At 44.1% G+C, this 21,429-nt stretch overlaps 1 protein-coding gene across 1 annotated transcript; it reads right to left on the bottom strand.

Annotated features, from left to right (window-relative positions):
• Window positions 1-35: 35 nt before the first annotated feature.
• LOC123994487 (PCNA-interacting partner-like) lies at window positions 36-19,907 on the bottom strand. The gene is made up of 11 exons (XM_046297127.1): window positions 19,768-19,907; window positions 19,397-19,551; window positions 18,112-18,348; window positions 17,879-17,989; window positions 17,183-17,353; window positions 16,903-17,057; window positions 15,549-15,729; window positions 15,242-15,423; window positions 15,038-15,119; window positions 1,348-1,528; window positions 36-806 (listed from the first exon to the last, which is right to left on the bottom strand). The coding sequence occupies exons 2-11, from the start codon at window positions 19,544-19,546 to the stop codon at window positions 475-477; spliced, it is 1,782 nt and encodes a 593-aa protein (XP_046153083.1). The 5' UTR covers window positions 19,547-19,551; window positions 19,768-19,907; the 3' UTR covers window positions 36-474.
• Window positions 19,908-21,429: the final 1,522 nt, after the last annotated feature.

Here is a 21,429-nt window from a genome sequence, read left to right as displayed (position 1 = left end):
TATGCTTCAATTCTTCATCATACAGGTAAATCAAATACGAAACTGTATAGAATTTATTTTGGTAGTAGTGAAGATGCATGTAAGAGAGGAGAAGTGTCCGGCGGGGGGCTTTTGTCTAAGAGGGAGATAAACTGCAGGCCAATCCTCCACAGATCGGCTATCAAACAGATCTGCTTGGGTTTCAACCACTCTCAGACTTTCCATATTGCCTCAACAGCTCTTCTGCATCACACTCTCCCAGACACACCACAGCTGGTGATCTTTCTTTCAAAATTATTTCTGTCAATCGTTGGAAAGCACAGAGGAAAAAATAAATAAAAAGTACAATAAATCCTCTGAAATCGGGCCAAGCGCCACTGCGGGAAAACAAGTGCAATTGATTCCGGAACATTCAGCTTCAAAGACAACAGACCATTGATTAAATAAAGCGCCATTACTAGTACTGCCTTCAACTTCATTACGACAATGAGTAGCTCACAATCTGAAAAAGCTGGTGAGCTTGCCCTGTCCTGCAATCAGTTTCTTCTTACTGGGGGCTTTAGCCCCACCATTCTTCCCTGTCAATCTGGTGGGGAGTTTCTTCAGAGGGGGATGGTTCCCTGACCCACAGTGGTCGCTACAATCCACCAGCTTCCGTTTACAGCCCTTGCTGCTTCCTTCTGTCTGGATGTTGGTCTTCCGACTGCCCACGCCAACACTGCTGCTCGGGGCATCATTTCCACTCCTGGGCCCTAGCGCTGTGGCAACCCCCCGGGTCGTGCCTCCTCCCTGGGCCTCTTTCCTCCCAGCCTCTGGGTAAACCTCCACTGGAGAGAGGAAACCGTAATAGAGCTTAACAATTGGGGTTGAAAAAAAATTGACATAACAAGAGAGGAAGGAGGGGGGGGATCTGATGAAATTGCTGACGTTAGCCTGCAGTTTAACAGCCAGAGTGTTTATTCTAGCGAGCTGAAAGTGAACATTTGTCATGTAACCCGATGGAGCGGAGCCTGGATTCCCACAGAAAGAAAGAGTAGGGGGGAGGTTAGGTTTTTACTACAGATGTGGGGGCGGCCAGGTTTTATAAAATGGGGAATCATTTAAAGGTTGATCGTAAGTACCAGTCCCAGGGAAGGGACTGGGCAGGGTTCGAGGTCTGGGCTGAGAAGGTGGATCTGGGCATAAAGCCGAATCGGTGGCGTCAGAGGGAATAGAAGCCATTCCCTTAAGGGGGGGGGGGGCATGTAGCTACGCTGCACTATGTGAGGAAGTCTGGAGCAGTTCGCCAGCATGCATGATTAGTACATGCAGTTACAAGTCTCTGCTGAGAAAGGGAGAATGAAGTCACAACCACACATTTTTTTTTACCTCTGCCCAGCTCCTTGACAGCAGAGGTGGAGTCCACAGTAGTGATGGTCTGCTTAGGAGCCGGGTGCACACAGGTGGTGACCTGGATGGTGCTGGGGAAGTCCAGGATGCGGTTGAGGGGCAGCTCCGAGTCATCCTGGTACGTGCAGGCAAACTGAGATCGGATGGTTCGCTCTCTGGCCTAAAAAAAATAATAATAATAATAATAATTAGGATCAGGTGCACTAGATTAGAGTTGAAGTGAAGATACAAGATGGTAGCACTCCAGGAATGGGCTTGTTTATTCAAACAGAAAATTGTGACGTAAGGAGGTTATCAACCAAGCCGCCATTAGACAATGAACCTAGTAGCCCATTTATTTATTTTTTAGCTGATCTGGAGGAGTCAAGAAAAGTAGTGCGTCTGATCTCCAGGGCCCACAATCCCAGCAGCCCTAGAGGTATACCATGATTAATTTAGCGCTACTCAGGTTTTTCTAAAACTAGCTTGGTTTAGTTAACTTCACATTCTCAGGATTCATCCATACTACGACAGTGTATATTGCTTGTCCGCCTGCCGCTTATAACTATGCATGTCGCAGAAGGCTAGTCAAACGCTGCGAGACAATGCCGAAGCCTTAATCCATGGGAGAGTCAGTGCCACTTTGACTTGATGAAATCAAAATGAAAGAAGTCAAAGCAAATCCTGCAGGAGATGGTGTTTAATTGGGTTGAAGTGCAGTGTTTATTTTAATATATTTTTGCTGTCGTGTGCTTATCAATGCACAAACACCTCCCACACTCCCATTGATAAAATAACGTTACGTCAGAGTAAAACTTGTGTGAGTGAAGTTTCAAATGCATCGTAATTACTAAAGTGCAATTTAAGACTAATTTGGGTTAAATGCCTTGCTCAAAAGGCGCAACAGCTTTTTCACAAGTTGGATCGGGGAGTCAAACCAGCGACTATGATAAATGCATGCTTCACATTACAGGTTTTTTACATTTATTTTTTATTTTAACAAACATTTGAACAAATCAAATACTTAAAAAAAGAGGGAGGGAATCAGATTGAATTGGTCCTCAACTTTCAGCTTGGACACTTCATTCAAGGATAAATGGAGTTTAACTGCCGGGTATCAGGTTCATTCTGAAATATTTGTTACTGTAGAAATGTAGCTGGCTTAAAGGTGAGAGCACTTTTGTGTAACTGGCAACCTGTCATTCAGGAAAGGGTCGCAGCAGTTTAGCTAGTGCTTTTGTGGTGGGACAGCCAACGGAAAACAGAGCATAGCGATTGGCAATGTCAAATTATATTGGCAATGTCAAATCATTTTATTTGTCACATACACATGGTAAGCAATGTTAATTCGAGAGTAGCAAAATGCTTGTGCTTCTAGTGCTGACCATGCAGTAATACCTAACACACACACACAAAGGAATGAATAAAAATATATGGATGCGCAATGGCCGAATGGCATAGGCAAGATGCAGTAGATGGTAGAGTACAGTATACACTGGGGCAAAAAAGTATTTAGTCAGCCACCGATATTGCAAGGTCTCCCACTTAAAAAGACGAGAGAGGCCTGTAATTTTCATCATAGGTACACTTCAACTATGACAGACAAAATAAGAAGAAAAAAATCCAGATAATCACATTGTAGGATTTTTAATGAATTTATTAACAAATTATGGTGGAAAATAAGTATTTGGTCAATTTTTTCTCATTGTCTGTAATAATTGAAGTGTACCTTGATAAAAATTACAGGCCTCTCATTTTTAAGTGGGAGAACTTGCACAATTGGTGGCTGACAATACTTTTTTGCCCCACTGTACGCACATATGAGGAGAGTAAGCGAGGGTATGTAAACATTATATAAAGTGGCATTGTTTAAAGTTGCTAGTGATTTGAGTCAGTATGTTGTCAGCAGCCATTCAATGTTAGTCATGTCTGTTTAACAGTCTTGACTGAAAAACAGCGTCGGTCTCTCAATCCCAGCTTTAATGCACCTGTACCAACCTCTCCTTCTGGATGATAGCGGGGTGAACAGGCAGTGGCTCGGGTGGTTGTTATCCTTGATGATATTTATGGCCTTCCTGTGACATCGGGTGGTGTAGGTGTCCTGGAGGGCAGGTATTTTGCCCCCGGTGATGCGTTGTGCAGACCCCACTACCCTCTGGAGAGCCTTATGGTTCTGGGCGGAGCAGTTGCCATACCGGGCAGTGATACAGCCCGACAGGATGCTCTCGATTGTGCATCTGTAAAAGTGCATCTGTAAAAGTTTGTGTTTTTGGTGGCAAGCCAAATTTCTTCACCACACTATCTGCGTGGGTGGGCCATTTCAGTTTGTCAGTGATGTGTACGCCGAGGCACTCTGCACCTTCACTACTGTCCCGTCGATGTGGATAGGGGGTGCGCCCTCTTGTTTCCTGAAGTCCACAATCTCCTTTGTTTTGTTGACATTGAGTGAGAGGTTATTTTCCTGACACCACACTCCAAGGGCCCTCACCTCCTCTAGTGTCATCTGCAAACTTGATGATTGAGTTGGAGGCGTGCATGGCCAGTCATGGGTGAACAGGGAGTACAGGAGGGGCTGAGAACGCACCCTTGTGGGGCCCCAGTGTTGAGTATCAGCGGGGTGGAGATGTTTCCTACCCTCACCACCTGGGGGAGGCCCATCAGGAAGTCCAGGACCCAGTTGCACAGGGCGGGATCGAGACCCAGGGCCCCAAGCTTAATGATGAGCTTGAAGGGTACTATGGTGTTAAATGCTGAGCTGTAGTCGATGAACAGCATTCTTACACAGGTATTCCTCTTGTCCAGATGGGTTAGGGCAGGGTGCTTGCGTCTGCGGACCTATTGGGGTGGTAAGCAAATTGGAGTAGGTCTAGGGTGGAGGTGATATGATCCTTGCCCCATCTCAAAGCACTTAACAGAAGTGAGTGCTATGGGGCAATAGCTTTCTTGGGAACAGGAACAATGGTGTCCGTCTTGAAGCATGTCCGTAAACACACCAGCCAGCTGGTCTGCGCATGCTCTGATGACGCGGCTAGGGATGCAGTCTGGGCCGGCAGCCCTGCGAGGGCACCTTGGGTGCTGCCATAGATTTATTTTAGAAGTGCACATCTAAGGCTCAAGTTATTTGGCCACAGATAGTGACATAACAACCGTAGCTTTGATTGTACTGATCGAGTCATCATCATACTTTCACAATCTTAGCTAGCAGGCAGGCATCATGTCAACAAGCTACTGGCAAATCCTTTTCAAATCTTGTCATAAGATAACGTATCGGTGCTCATCGGCCACAGTGGATTCAGACCCCTTTCCCACATTTGGTTAAGAGTCTGATTTTAAATTATTTGGTAAATGCCAGTGACGCAGCCCCTGTAATAGGGTTCTCTGCCTCATGTCTGACAACGGGCATTTACCATGCTCTAATATACTGCAGAAATGCCCAATTGACTGGCCTGTTGAACTTGGGATGGCCGGGCAGCGATAGTGGTTCCGCTCAGTCGCTCGTTGGTGTTGAGTTCAGCCAGTCCATTTGGTGATGGTTCGTCACTGTTTAAATTTATAGCACACGGACAAAAGTCAGCCATCAAGTCAGCAGCAATCAGTCAATAAGATATCATTCTGACACCAAACCCACTTTGTCCAACACGTTTAGAAGCCAACTATCACATTTCAGAGAAGGCCCAAATTCACAGCACCTTCTGTTTAAACCATAATAATAACATAAAAACACATAGTTAAGTTCTAGCTGCAGGTCCAGTTCTGACATGTGTAGGCCTAGCTGAGTGGATCCTGGATTTCGGCTCAATAGGTCATTCGGAGCCAGAGCAGCGACAGTGTTTCAGAATGAACTTTTTCCAGGCATTGCTACGGGGTCCCAGAAAGACCTATCGGACAGAAACTTTAGGGGAAAATATAATGTTTCAGAGCTCGACGTCTGACGGGTCGAACACAGGTAACTATTGCAGGCTGTGTGTGTCCGTAAGCCTCAGTCAGTCGACTGACTATGTTCAGAAAAAAAAAAGTTAAAAAAAGCTTCAAAACCTGCCTTGACAGATTTGTCTGAACACGCCACAACTTAGTGCTGCATTACGTTTGACCTTTAATCCCAGAAAATGGGCCTTAAAGTATTGAGGCCTCTACACCATCTTGTTTCTGCGCTAAAAGCCCATTTTGCCAAACCTGTGCTCACAGAGTTGTCTTCAAAATCTTTTCCGATTGGGAGAAATGGCCATGTCCGTTTGGTGAGGTTTTGTACATTTGCAACAAGCAGCCAGTCGCCACCTGGAGGAATATTCCAGCACAATGGAAAAAATGACCAAGAAGTTAACATTTATTAATTTTTTAAAAGGGAAACCAAAATGTCGAGAGACTATTTGATGACTTCCCGGAAGATCTGGCCCTGGGGCATGACCTTAGGCCGTTGGCCGATTTTAATAATACACTGACATCTAGTAAGGGACCGTACATTTGCAATATGGAGATCCTCAACCATACAGGTAAATGCCATCAGCATCCCTTATTGTTGAACTTACTATTTCCTACATAAGTGGAATTTTTAAAAATAAATCAATGGCTAATGCTGAAAAGCAATCACTAGCCTCCTATTCAAAGGTGAGGGGGTGTGGTCCAAATCTGGGTACCTTTTCCAAGTTTAAAAGGATAAAACATGCACCTGCAACATCATGGGCCAGAAGAGGTTTAATACATTGGCCATGCTGTCAGTCCAGCATGACTTCTGCTGTGTTCAAAACTAAACTCAAAAATCTGCGACTTCAGTGAGTTCAAGACAAATACTGTAAGAACTGCCCATGTTCTGAATTCTGTCATTAAAAAAATGTAAGTGCTGAAAAACTAGTCGTATCTTGTTCATTAATGTCTTAATCAAAATTATGGATTGCCTCATCTGCTCATCATTCCCTTATGCCATAGTTTGTACATCTCAAATGTCAGTAGAAACCAGAAAGTCAGCCATATCAGCAGGTTTTTTATTTATTTAAAGGCAGTAAATGAGGCTGAAACTGTTTCACTGCCAGACAAGGCTCGACTGAAAGTCAGGTGTAGCAGTGGTAAGGATTAACTCAATAGTGCTGAAAAGAAAGCTCTGCTGTTGTGAAAGTCATGTAGGCCCTAACAGTTTGTGGGCACCGTTTGTCACAGTTATAGTGCAATTGATGCATTGTTAAGTGTTGTGTAGTGGCTTTGCACCACCAAGATATACATGCTAAAATTGCCAATGGAACTGGCTATCCCAAGTTGAAAGTTACCCCGTTAACATCTCAAACCACGTACAGGGATCAGGGACCGGTTTCTCAAGAGCTTCTTAAATTAATTTGGCCTTGATAGAACCGTTGTAGGGACAGCGTTAAAATCTCCCTCGTTAACATTGCACTTGAAGAGGCCACACTTTAAAACGGCCTTAATCTAATGCCTGCCTCACACTCAGAACAGCTAAATGTGTCATGCTTTTTGCCCTCCTGCTTCTCTTTATATACAGATCCCCCGCTAAAAAACATGTTTTATCCGTTTGACCACCGATAAAAAATACAAAGTTGTTTTTGCAATTGACACACCATGTATAAAAATAGGCTACAAATGAAAAGCGAGATAACTACTTTGAAATATAAATGTTATTTCAAATCAAACTTTACTTGCCACATGCGCCGAATACAACAAGCGTAGACTTCACAAGTCCTTAATCAACAGTGCAGATGAAGAAATAAAACCTACGAAGTTGGCCAAAATAAAAAAGAATAACAATAACGAGGCTATATACACAAATTTCTTGTTAACGAACTATAGTTTGCCAGTCAGTTAGGACATCTCCTTTGTGCATGACAAGTCATTACTACAACAATTGTTTACACAGAGAGATTTCACTGCATCACAATTCCAGTGGGTCAGAAGTTTACATACACTAAGTTGAGGAAATGGTCTTCACCTAGTTCGCAACGAGCCAGGCAACCCAAACTGTTGCATATAACCTGACTGTTTGCACAAAACAAGAGAAGTGACAATTTCCTTAGTAAAGAAATGCAAGTTAGCAGGCAATATTAACTAAATATGCAGGTTTAAAAATATATGCTTGTGTATTGATTTAACGGCATCGTTGTTTATGCTTAAGTTCAGCGGTGCAACGACAAGAGCTTTTTTTCACAAAAACACTTAAAATAGTCACCCGTTGGTTGAAGAACAAGCTAGATAATAATCTTAACATAATTACTAGTTTATATAAAAACCAAACTTATAAGAAGTTTAATGCTAGTTAGCAACTTACCGTGGCTCGTTGCTGCACTCGCATAACAAGTAGTCAGCCTGCCATGCAGTCTCCTCGGAGAGTGAAAAGTCGGCCATAATCGGTGTCCAAAAATGCCTGGACCTTGTGAAGATGCTGGTGGAAACCGGTACAAAAGTATCTATATCCACAGTAAAACAAAGAGCCCTATATCGACAACCGGAAAGGCCGCTCAGCAAGGAAGAAGCCACAGCTCCAAAACTACCATAAAAAAAGCCAGACGGTTTGCAACTGCACTTGGGGACATTTCTCCAAAGTACTCTGGTCTGATGAAACAAAAATAGAACTGTTTGGCCATAATGACCATCGTTATGTTTGGAGGAAAAATGGATGCTTGCAAGCTGAAGAACACGATCCCAACCGTAAAGCACAGGGGTGGCAGCATCACGTTGTGGGGGGTGCTTTGCTGCAGGAGGGACTGGTGCACATCAAAAGAGATGGCATCATGAGGAAAATGTGGATATATTAAAGCAACATCAAGACAGTCAGGAAGTTAAAGGTTGGTCACAAATGGGTCTTCCAAATGGACAATGACCCCAAGCATACTTCCAAAGTTGTGGCAAAATGGCTTAAGGACAACAAATTCAAGCTATTGGAGTGGCCATCAAAGCACTGACCTCGATTCCATAGAAAATGTGGGCAGAACTGAAAAAGTGAGAGAGGAAGGAGGCCTACAAACCCGACTCATTTACACCAGCTCTGTCAGGAGGAATGGGCCAAAATGCACCCAACTTATTGGGGGTGAAACTTGTCGAAGGCTACCCGAAACGTTTGACCCAAGTTAAACAATTTAAAAGGCAATGCTACCAAATACTAATTGAGTGTATGTAAACTTCTGACCCACTGGGAAAGAAATGTCAGAATTATCACATTCTTCAAATAAAGTGATGATCGTAACTCACCTAAAACAAGGAATTTTTACTAGGATTAAATGTCATGAATTGTGAAAAACTGGAGTTTTAAATGTATTTGGCTAAGGTGTATGTAAACTACCGACTTCAACTGTAGGTTCTGGATGGCAGGAAGCTTGGCCACAGTGATGTACTGGGCCGTACGCACTACCATCTGTAGCGCCTTACGGTCAGATGCGATACCAGGCGGTGATGCAACTGGTCAGGATGCTCGATGGTGCAGCTGTAGAACCTTGAGGATCTGGGGACCCATGCCAAATCTTTCCAGTCTCTTTGAGTGGGAAAAAGGTGTTGTGCCCTCTTCACAACAGTCTTGGTATGTTTGAACCATGATAGTTCGTTGGTGAAGTGGACACCAAGGAACTTGCAACTCTAGACCCGCTCTACTACAGCCCTGTCTGTGTTTATGGGGGCCTGTTTGGCTCACCTTTTCCTGTAGTCCACGATCAGCTCCTTTGTCTTGCTCACATTGAGGGAGGTCGTGGTCCTGGCACCACATTTCCTACAAGGAGGTCAGAGAACTGGCAGTCTCATCGTTGTCAGTGATCAGGCCTACCACAGTTGTGTCTTCAGCAAACTTGTTGTTGGAGTCGTGTTTGGCCATGCAGTCATGGGTGAACAGGGAATACAGGTGGGGACTAAGCACACACCCCTGAGGGGCCCATGTGTTAGGATCAGCGTGGCAGATGTGTTGTTGCCTACACTTACCACCTGGGGGCAGCCTGTCAAGAAGTCCAGGATCCAGTTGCAGGGGAGGTGTTTAGTCCCAGAGTCCTTAGCGATGAGCTTCATAGGCACTATGGTGTTGAATGCTGAGCTGTGGTCAATGAACAGCATTCTCACATTGTTCTTTTTGTCCAGGTGAGAAAGGGCAGTGTGGAGTGCGATTGAGATTGCATCTGTAGATCTGTTGGGGCAGTATGCAAATTGGAGCGGGTCTAGTGTCTGGGAGGATGCTGTTGGTGTGAACCATGACCAGTCTTTCAAAGCACTTCATGGTTACCGACGTAGGTGCCACGGGGCGGTAATCATTTGGGCAGGTTACAGTCACTTTGGACACAGGGACTATGGTGGTCTGCTTGAAACAGGTTGGAAATTAGACAGTTAGGAAGAGGTTGAAAAAGCCAGTGAAGACACTTAACAGTTGGTCTCAGCATGCTTTGAGTACATGTCCTGGTAAATCAGTCTGGACCAGCTGCTTTGTGAATGTTGATCTGTTTAAAGGTTTTGTTCACGGCGGCTACTGAGAGCGTTATATCACACTGTCATCCAGAACAGCTGGTGCTCTCGTGCATGCCTCAGTGTTGCTTGCCTCAAAGCGAGCATAAGGTATTTAGCGAGCATGGTAGGCTCGCGCCACTGGGCAGCTTGCGTCTGAGTTTTCCTTTATAATGTGAAATAGTTTAAGCCCTGCAACATCAGACGCGTGTCAGCGCTGGTGTAGTAGGATTCTACTTTAGCTCGAGGCGGATGTTGCCTATAATCCATGGATTCTGGTTGGAATATGTACGTACAGTCACTGTGGGGACAAAGTCAATGCACTGATTGATGACGCCCATGACTAAGGTGGTGTATTCCTCAATGCCATTGGATGAATCCCAGAACATATTCCAGTCTGTGCTAGCAAAACAGTCCTGTAGTGTAGCATCCGCGTCAGACCACTTCCGTATTGAGCGAGTCACTGGTACATCCTGCTAAAGTTTTTGCTTGTAAGCAGGAGTCAGATTTGTCAAATGGAGGGCGGGGAGAGCTTTAAATGCATCTGTGTGTGGAGTAAAGGTGGTCTAGGATTTTTTCCCCCCTGGTTGCACATGTGACACGCTGGTAAAAATGTGGATAAATTGATTCAAGTTTGCCTGCATTAAAGTCCACGGCCACTAGGAGCGTCGCTTCTAGGTGAGCATCTTTGCTTATGGCCTTTTTGAGTTGGTTGAGAGCAGTCTTAGTGCCAGCTTCGCTTTGAGCTGGTAAAGAGACAGCTACAAATAATATACACTGCTCAAAAAAATAAAGGGAACACTTCAACACCACAATGTAACACCAAGTCAATCACACTTAAGTGAAATCAAACTGTCCACTTAGGAAGCAACACTGATTGACAATAAATTTCACATGCTGTTGTGCAAATGGAATAGACAACAGGTGGAAATTATAAGCAATTAGCAAGACACCCCCAATAAAGGAGTGGTTCTGCAGGTGGGGACCACAGACCACTTCTCAGTTCCTATGCTTCCTGGCTGATGTTGGTCACTTTTGAATGCTGGCGGTGCTTTCACTCTAGTGGTAGCATGAGACGGAGACTACAACCCACACAAGTGGCTCAGGTAGTGCAGCTCATCCAGGATGGCACATCAATGCGAGCTGTGGCAAGAAGGTTTGCCGTGTCTGTCAGCGTAGTGTCCAGAGCATGTAGGCGCTACTTGGAGACAGGTCAGTACATCAGGAGACGTGGAGGAGGCCAACAACCCAGCAGCAGGACCGCTACCTCAGTCTTTGTGCAAGGAGGAGCACTGCCAGAGCAGGGGTGGCATTTCTTTGGGGGGCCGCACAGCCCTCCATGTGCTCGCCAGAGGTAGCCGGACTGCCTTTAGGTACCGAGATGAGATACTCAGACCCCTTGTGAGAACATATGCTGGTGCGGTTGGCCCTGGGTTCCTCCTAATGCAAGACAATGCTAGACCTCATGTGGCTGGAGTGTGTCAGCAGTTCCTGCAAGAGGAAGGCATTGATGCTATGGACTGGCCTGCCCGTTCCCCAGACCTGAATCCAATTGAGCACATCATGTCTCGCTCCATCCACCACAGACTGTCCAGGAGTTGGCGGATGCTTTAGTCCAGGTCTGGGAGGAGATCCCTCAGGAGACCATCCGCCACCTCATCAGGAGCATGCCCAGGTGTTGTAGGGAGGTCATACAGGCACGTGTAGGACACACACACACTACTGAGCCTCATTAGACTTGTTTTAAGGACATTACATCAAAGTTGGATCAGCCAGTAGTGTGGTTATCCACTTTAATTTTGAGTGAGACTCCAAATCCAGACCTCCATGGGTTGATAAATGTGATTTCCATTGATAATTTGTGTGATTGTTGTCAGCACATTCAACTATTTAAAGAAAAAAAGTACTTCATAAAAATATTTCATTCAGATCTAGGATGTGTTATTTTAGTGTTCCTTTACTTTTTTGAGCAGTGTAGATAACTCTTGGTAGATATGATGCAGTCCACCACATAAGGTCATCACAAGCTCATACTTCAGGAGATCAATACGTTGAGAGTTATTTAATATTAGACATCGCTCACCAGCTGTTATTGACAAAGACACACCCACCCCTCGTCTTACCAGAGGTATAGTCTGTTCTGCCGGTACATGGAAAATCCCGCCAGCCCTGTATTGTCCATTTCTTCATTCAGCCACGTCGCGGTGAAACATAACTGCAACATCTTAATGTCCCGTTGGTAGGATAATCTTAATATTAGGTCATCAATTTGGTTTTCTAAAGATTGCACGTTAGCAAGAATGGAAGGTATTGGGAGTTTACTCGCTCGCCTCTGGATTCTCAGAAGGATCCCCGATCTGCAGCCCTCATTTCCAGCATCTTTTCACAAAAGGCATGGATCTGGACCAGTTACAGGGAAAGCAGGATATCCTTCTGGCCTTGAAGGAAAAAGTTGGTCTGCGGCGAGTAATCGCTTTTCTGATGTCCAGAAGTTATTTTCGGTCATAGACGTTAGCAGCAACATTATGTACACAAGTACAATTGTTTGGGAGAATGTGAAATGTCAGCCATAGGACTTCACACAGGACTTCGGCACACTTTCAATCAATTGATTTATACATTTCTACTTTTAGGCTACTCTATAATTTCAACACATTACATGTGTAGCCTTCTGTATCATATGTGCAATGTGGAAAATAATTTAAATTCATTTTTATCAGGTAGGCATTACAATTAGCCACGTCAATATTTGCAGCAGTGGGTGGTAATATCTGTCAGTATTGTGATATAATTAAGAAAAGATTTGAATGAAGAAAGCGGATCCAAAAGCAGCGCTGTGTCGATCCCATCAGTCTCGACACGCTCCAATGAGGCATTTAGCGACTGTGCTGCATGGTGTTTTGGGAAACGCATGTTACATATTTAGCCGTTGTAGGAAAGACGCATTGTTAAAGACATTCGTAAGCCTAAATGCCATCGCTATCGGGAAACCTGGCCGATCCACTCCTTTATCCTCTGATCTGGGCCTGCTGGGGATTATCACGACTCAAAGATTTCTCCCTCCAGGCCGGCAGGAGAGGCACAGTAGGGAAGGAGGAATCCAGTGGAGAAAAAAGAATGGTGTGCAAAGCTGGGTGGGACTGTAAAGCAAAGGGGGGGTAAATAAAATCAAAGTCCTGAGAGAAGGCCATTCAAGAAACTTCTCAAAGAGCACCTAAAACAACATTGAACTCAGTTCATCAGGCATGAAATGTACACGTACCCTCGTTGCATGCTAATAAAAAACGCCTCACTAACGCCAGAAATAATGACGGACAGGGGAGAACATAACATAACACAGGCAGGGAGGTAGAAGACTGCCATGACATCCTGACATGCGGCCCACACTTAATCCAATTAGAGCAGCTGGAAACAGCAGCATCTTGTTCTATTACAGGGAGAGGATCACATGCGGGGAGAGGGGGGGGGGCGCTTCAGAGGCTGTCCTAAGACAACCTCTATAGACTGGTTGGCCTGGCCAGGCAAGGTAAGGTAAGCCCATCCCGATGAGACATCAAGGAACAGCAGGTGCAAGCAATTGCTCTGTTCTCAGGTTTGTTTTTGAATGCATGCACACAAGCCCAATAGCCCACCTGCAAGATCAGGATATTAGGTGAGAAGTTGGCAGACGCATTGTGTTCTTATGGCAGCTCCTCTTATGAGCCAGCTTGGATTTCATGGGGAAGAGAAATACTTCAAAGCATTGAAAGGCATCTTATTAGAGATCAAATTATCACAGACATCAATGGGTCATACTATTCATCCAAATTATGCAATTCAAGACATCATTAAGCGCACTTCATTTGCGCTCAAGTTATAACTGTTATGCCGTGTTTATTCAGTCTGAAACAGACAAAATCATGTGAAAAAAAGAACCACAAAAATCTAAATGTGACTATCTGCACATGGGCCAGTTGACTGACGTCATTGTATGATGACACTATTGGACAGGGGTCCGGATTGATAGACATGCAGCAGACAACAGGAAACAACCATTCAAATTTCCCTTACTCGTCGAGTTAGGCGACAGATATGGCATCTTTAAAGTGAAGTGGATGCAGAAAGCTTCCGCCCGCCGAGTTCAGGAAGCGGTGGGCCGCCCAGGGACCATTACAGCGCACTCCAGGAAGAGGGCCAGAATGTGGGGAGCTAAAGTGACATCTGCTAGCGCAATCAAATAAAGGAGCCCACTTCCACAAAATGTGTTTAGCACACGTTTGAAAGGGGTTCAACCAGTCTATTTCATGTAGAGACAGAACGACCCAGCCCCTTTAAAATCTGAAACAAAATTGTTTTAGATGAGCAAGCAGTTTCTACATCCAGGTTGTATTTGCTATTTAACTGGGTGCTTTTGAGGAACAGTATACTTGTTACTGACGTGCACAGCATGTTAGCGCCAGGTCTCAAGTCTACTAGCGCATCGAAACAGCAAACATGTACACTGAGGCAAGTCGATAAGCCCACAGCCTTCCAGGGTGCAAACACCACACCGAGTGAGAATCCGTCCACATCCGCTCGTTATATCAATCAGTTTACATCCCGATAAATAGGGCCGATACCAGTAACATGATACTCAGTATTGCGGCGAGAAAAAACGTCAACAACGTCACGTCAACAAACATTGTCACCAAGTCACATTTATTCCCCAAGCTATAGCAGACAACCTGTGTCCTTTAAAAAAAAAACTATTTTTAAAGAAAAGAGTTCTGCTTTGTGTTTTAATTTTTTGCCATGGAAAAATTGTGATACTGGTATTGTCCTGGGCCTACTGAAAATGAAGAGAGAAAACATCTAGGAATGCTATACAATGACACAGTAAACCGGCAAACCCTCAAGAGGGATTGACAAAAACAGAAGAGTGGAGCATCTTCTGACCAGCTACTTATCAAACCAAGAAGGTGGAGCCTTGTTGAGAAGCATAACAAAACATGCCACTGGGAGGTTGCCAGTTTGAATCCCGAGTGTAGAGTAGTTTTATACCCCAGACTCACTCAGAGCAACCCACTGGACTAACGCTTGGAGCAAAAACACAGCTGTACAAACGTGAACGTGTAGAAGCCAGTTATAAGACGAGGGGCGTCAACTGAGCAAATAAATAATGCAATACCGGGGAGAAATTACAGGACATAAAGACATTATTTTTTTCAATGTTTGGACATCTGATTCGATGTTTTGTATTCGGGTGTCCTGGTCCTACTTGGAGGGTGGGAGGTGGGCGAGCTGTGTGTGTGTGTACCTTGAGTTTGAGTTGATCTTGTCGCTCCTGGACACGGTGTTGCAGGGGTTTTGGAGAGGAGCCAGTGGGAACCTCAGGGGATCTGAGGACACAGAAGCAATCAGACTGAAAGCAGCTGTTTATGAGTTAGAGGTTAGAGAGGCTGTGAAAACCCATTCAATATTAGCCCATTAAGTTTTGATTAGCGCGTGATATGAGGCTTACCGGAACAGTGTGAGCATGCAGGTCCCCTCCCCCCCACTGAGGACAGCCTGATCCTCAGAGAGTAAGACTGCCTTGTTCCTGCAAGGCGGAGCCAAAGCATCGTCATCCAGCAATGCTATCAGGACCTTCACAGTCTCCCGACCTCCATAAGCAGTGGCGTGGTTAATAGCATGGTATCTAGGCTGAAGAGGATATACACAAAACACTAGTGTTAAGATGGCATTGATGTGGAGCAAACAAAAAGGGCATTGACGTGAACATGTAGGCTGAGAGTGGTTGGAGTCGTTGGCCCAGAAAGGCTTCATACCCTGGCTGGGCTGATCCCTGTCCCACTAGCCGACTGCAGTCTGTGGGACAGATGGATCTGAGCGATGCGCTCTTTGAGGTCCTTGGCGGTCTCGTCAGCTGCAGCATACACAATGTCTCCACTGGCCCGCCCCTTCAACAGAGCTGCCCTGATACTGGTCACCAGACGAACGCCAGCAATACTAAGAAAAATAAGTGTACATGAAATATTATAAATGCTTGCAATTATCTAAACCATTAGGCAGACATGTAAAGCAGCCTCCTACTTATAGGCCATGAGGAGAAAGATTGATAAAGACGCTCCCTTTGTCAAAAGGTTTACTCATCACTGACCATGAAGTGACTGCAACATTATTGGGGTGCGTGAAAAGAGCAGCAAGTGTCAACACTGTGGCAAGGTGGGGTGGAGAAGGAGCAGTCTAGATTCCCTGACCCAGCTATTATGAGAAGAGAGTGAGCCTCGGGAAATGAATCATCTGGGATACCAGATGTTAGCTGAACAAGAGGCCCTGAACCCTTCAGAGAAGGTGTTTGTGTGTGGAAATACAGTACTCCACTGAGGGTGTGAAGGGGGAGGTAGGGGTGCAGGCTGTTGAAAGAGCCATTCTGGCATCAGATCAGTCCAGTGTCCCATCAGAGAGGCACCACAGCAGAACAGGGAGAAAATCCTCAGTCAAATAGCAAGAAGGCCCCTGCTATGAGGGAACTGGGACAATACATCCAATATTATGGACTATCGCTATATAGCTGAGTGCCAAGATGTTGATCTAGCACTGTAGTTGCTACTGAAATTCAGGGGAAATTAGGCCTTGTTGTGACACAGGACTTCTCCCATTGCTTTAGATGAAAGTTCAGTCCACACGTTTTCATCGAATGACCAAACAATCTCTTAACCACATTTGTGGCACTGCCAAATGCTTGGAGAAAATCTGAATCAATCTGTAATTATACAAAGGCCATGAGTGATCAAGGAAATGGTGAAGTTTGATGATAATAGTTATCAAACCAAGGAAGGAACATATTATCTTTTGACTTTTAGTCAATTTTACTTTGATGTCGCCGAGATAAACATGTTTTAGTAATTCACATGTTATAATGAGAACCTGGGGCAGAAGTCATTAGGGGGAAATCAGATCTGTACACAGCAATGGGCAGGTGGGATTTGATGACAAGGATAAGCAGAGTTGGAGTCTGCCAGGCCAGGGTGGTATTCATTAGGCACAAAACAAAAGAAAACAGACCAGGAATCACTACAGTACATGGGCCTATCCATTAAGGGTTGTTTTTTTTATCTTCCATTCCAAAACATTTTGCTACGATGTGCACTAATGAATACAACCCAGCTGGTTGAGTACCTCGGGTCAGGGTTGTCTCCCAATATCTCCTCCAGGTTGTCTGTAAAATGGACAAAGTCTGACAGGCCTTTAACATGTTTCCTCAGGGGGTCAGACTCAGCAGGGGCATAGCCCTTTCCTCCCAGCTGGACCGCTCTCACAAATGATGTCACAGCCTGCAATATATAGATGATTAACATGAGACCATAGGATTGTCATGTCAACATTCATTGCTGAAATCCATAGATGAGTGTAATGATTGGAAACATGGAAAGAGTAGAGGCCAATTTGTCATTCTTACCAAGAAGAGTGACATGTTCTTGCTCCGTGCTTCACGCTTCAGGTCAGTAAAAGCTACACGTCCGAGCGATCTGCCAGGGGTGTCAAGGGTGTGCGCTAGGGCCAGGTCGTTCTTGGAGTTGACCAGCTGATCCAGATAGGAGCAGAAGACCCTCCTCACCACCTTTCCTACCTATTGGGAGATTTACGAGCCTTTAAAACCACCAGCTGATGCCACAAACTACACACACGGTCCCATTTAAAGTCAGAACACCATCTTCAACCCAAACCAACATTTCATAAACCTCGTCATCCCCAGGCAGTATTACAGTAGCAACCCGTATTCTACCCACTCATAAATCAGACAGTTGACAGGGCAGCAGCCTGGAGAGAGCAGCGGATGTCCTAGCCCACAATGTCTGTTGCATTTTATAAACAGCTGCCTGGTAATTTAATTCACATTTTGCTCTTAAATCTGAGTGATATGATTTAAAGTTCCTGTTAATAAGAGTGAGAGATTCCAGTGCCTGAAAAAGACTGGAAAAGCTAAGAGAGAATGAAAGTTACCAGGCTGACTGACTGTTTCACAATAATATGAGCCAATGTAACATTTAATATTATGGCCAAACCACCTTTGCTTATGTGAGTGGAGAGAACGGAGTCAGTTTGTTTACATTATGCTGACCTGTATAATGCTGATATGTTCATACATGCTTACCTGTGTGCTGCATGGCTTTGACTTGCTTGATGGAGTCAAGGGGACCTGGGACAGGGAATCCCTCACCTCATAGGTCTCCATGTTACTAGACAGAAACTGAAACAGCTGGACCTTGGCAACATGAACACAGATTTAGCAGTTAGGTTAACTGGCCTTTGAGACTATATCAAGCAGTTGACTAAAACTTCCAATCATGGTCCATCATCCTAGTTTCAAGCAGGCCTAATACTCACTGAGCTCAGAGGCTCCTCAGGGTCTGGATCAACCCTCAGCTGTTTGTACATAGAGTGGATATCAATCAGGTCCATAGTGTTGGTGCGCTTCAGAAAGGAGTCATATTCTTTCCTGATGATGTCATAGTTCTCTGGTCGGGAAGAGTCGTTGTCAAGGGGCAGGTGAAGTTTGTCTAATAGTAAGTGTTTCCAGGCCATCAGGACATCACTCAGGGCAACACTGAACTCTCCACTCTCCTGTCAGAAGAGAGCAAAAGCAGATGGCTTAAAGCCATGACTGCTGCCTGTGATGGGAATCAGAATGCATAGTTCATGGTGAATTATCCTCCCATACAGTCTGGTGGGACCACGGGTGGGACAAATGATGATTATTTCTTTGTAGGAGTCTTCTGACCATGCAATCAGGAGAAACTAGGCCCAAATGGCTATAATAGGAGTGCAGATAAACTCATTGCCTTAGTGACAACACATCTTTGAGCTATGCCATTAAATGTTAAGGCTTTGATCGCAGTATCGATGTCTGTTAGGACCACAGTCAACTGCGTAACACGCAGGCTTGGGGGGGGGGGGGTCTAAACCCAAAATAATAAGGAATTTAAATACCAGAACGGACATTGAGCTTCTGATGGGATAAAGAGACATTTTGGTCAGGGAGTTGGTTGACCATGGTTTGCCAGTGCTGTGATAAGATGGAGTAAAGTAATGAATGTGAAAAATGTCTGCACTGTATTTTTGTTAACTAACCAGATTTAGATTAATGATTCCATAATTTGTACATATTAACTGCCACTATTACATTCAAACAACGCAGTCAATCAACAGCTATACACTAGCTGAAATCAGTAGATGCTAGGACTTAGACAAGTTGTAAATGCAAGAAGTACTGATATTGTAGCATATGGCCCTCCCCCAATAGAATATTAATACAGTAGAAGCCATGTCAAAAATGCTAAGGATTAACAGAAATCAGCTGTAAAACTGCAACAACAAAAAGTCTCAGCCTCATGGCAAAATGTGTAGAACAGCATGAAATTAGCTTTAAAATGACAAATTCACAGCCCCATTGCAGAATGGCACAAGTACCTGTAAAACCATCTTTTTCCTTTGCCCCATGGCACAAATTGTATAATTCCAGTAAGTTAACAGATCTGCTCACATTTTTTTTTTTTTTTACTATTTGGGGGAGGTTGGGGGCTTTCTCAATCTTGCAGGGGCCCTAAGAAACTAATGAATCCCTTGCTGTGACAAGTGGCCTACATAGCTTATAAAATGATACCAGTTTTACCTGTTTATTGACCTCTGCAATGGCCAGCTGTAGAACAATCAACATTCCATCTGCCCCGTGGATGGTAGTTCTCTCTGACTCAAGGACCCGGTGGCATTCTCGCCTGAATGTTCTCACCATGGTCTTCAGACGGTCCTCTAAATTCTCCATTGTCCCTGTGAAGGTGACAAACAAGACTGTTTAGTTACATGTACTGAACCCCTCAAAAATGGAATGTAACGAATACAAACAAAGTGCCGTGAAACGGCCAATTATAATGTATTAGTTAAACTGATTAACGTTAATTAAAGTTGATATAAACATCTAGAACAATACAGATGTAGGTTGCTGGTAGCTAGTGAAAAAAATAAAACAACATTAAACACACTTACCTAAACAAATGTTACAGCCTCAAACACCACCTTTTTCGATATATCTCGAATATTTTAGGAACGTAGTAAGCGTATCGTTAAAATACGTTCACCACCCACGTAGCCAATGCACAAGCAGCTGATGCTTTGACATTTTTTAAATCCTGCTAATAACTACTCTGACCAATCAGATTCTGTGTCATCATTTAACCACGCCTATGTTGTTTCAACCGCTTTCTGTGGTTCTTTATCACGGAACCCAACATTGTTTTAACATATCTGACTATGTTTCGTGTGAGAACATTTATTCATTGTTATTTTATAACGTGTTTTTAATATAGCAATAGTGTGTAACGTGTCGAATTGCTACACCATGGCGTTTTTAATCTCAGTGTGGTCCCCCTAGAATTGAAGAATAAAATGGCATGGTACGTTCCAACACGGACATAAACTGGGGGAACAAATGCATTTCTTTTGTGGCAGAAGTTGTAGCTAAAATGCACGCATAGGTATGGTTATGAATGAGTTAGCTATCTATGTTAGTTTTTTATATATATATTGTGTTATCTTGCCAAAGGCTGTCATCACTTTTAATCGCTGTAGTGTGTTGTAGGCTGCTAGCGTTTGGGTAGTTTCGCTGGCTAACATTAACTGTATGTTATCAGCTAGCTAGCGTCATCATGTTTAAACGTCAATAATTAGCAAGCGCTGCTATATTGCAAGCTAGCTTGTACAACAGTGGGGGGGCTGCTAGTTACCTAGCATTTCACAATGTTATCAGAGCTTGTCCTGAAGCCAAAGCTACCAACTTTCTGGTGGTTACAAAGAAGATAGGAAAGAGGTCGAGAGCTAGTTAAACTAATTATTCTATCTACAGTACTGACCGTTTGTGCACTGTTGAGCTAGCAATAGCCAGCACATGCCTCCTTGACCCTAACCTACTTACTAGATGCCTGGCTTCTAGCCCTAATTTACTTCCAGAGATACGGGTTTATCTAAAACATTTTGGAGCAAACTTAAGTCGTCAGTACGATAACTAGAGTAATTAGCTAGCCTACTTAAATGGACAATCTGAGGTTGCTACAATCGTTTTTAGACCTTTAAATACATTTTTATGTAGGATACCCATTGATTATTGAATGTAACTCGTAGATGCCCCATGAGCCTAATTCAACTGTCTAACCCGACATGTAAACTTGTTTTTATTCATTTAGTTTGCAAACACTGTATAGCTTCAATATGATTAATGCAATACTTTTGATATAGATCAGGGGTAGGTAACCCTGTTCCTGGAGTGCCACAGGTACTGCAGGATTTTGTCCCAACGAGGCACCACACTGATTTATTTACTTAGTTAATTGATCAGTTCAGTGATTGCCTAAATTCAACAGCTGGTCTTCCAGGTCAGTTAATCAAAAAACATGAAGTGCCTGTGACATTCTAGGACAAAGGTTGCCTACCCCTGTCATAGATGGTCAATACTTGCATCCATAGCTCTGTCCATGAATTTGGTGGTTCCATTTCTCAAGCCCCATCCCACAGCAGTTTACCAAATCAGTGGTGCTGATTTGTTCAAACTGTACATTGCCCCTTTAAGACTGCAATCAATAACACTTGAGACTGAATGATCAATTGTAGTGAAATGGTGTTCTGTTGCCCTCAATTGGTGGATCCCCCTTGCTG

This window comes from Oncorhynchus gorbuscha, linkage group LG14, assembly GCF_021184085.1.
Source record: "Oncorhynchus gorbuscha isolate QuinsamMale2020 ecotype Even-year linkage group LG14, OgorEven_v1.0, whole genome shotgun sequence".
Lineage (NCBI taxonomy): Eukaryota > Metazoa > Chordata > Actinopteri > Salmoniformes > Salmonidae > Oncorhynchus > Oncorhynchus gorbuscha.
Note: the sequence above shows the minus strand (reverse complement) of the source record. Positions and strands in the feature narration are given on the sequence as shown.

Excerpts from the sequence above, each read along its gene's own strand:
- LOC123994487 (XM_046297127.1), bottom strand. The coding sequence starts at position 19,546 with ATGGAGAATTTAGAGGACCGTCTGAAGACCATGGTGAGAACATTCAGG. Across the intron at positions 15,120-15,241 it reads TGCATGCTCACACTGTTCCG|ATCCCCTGAGGTTCCCACTG; the intron begins GTAAGCCTCATA and ends CTGTGTCCTCAG. Across the intron at positions 807-1,347 it reads TGTCAAGGAGCTGGGCAGAG|TGGAGGTTTACCCAGAGGCT; the intron begins GTAAAAAAAAAT and ends TCCTCTCTCCAG.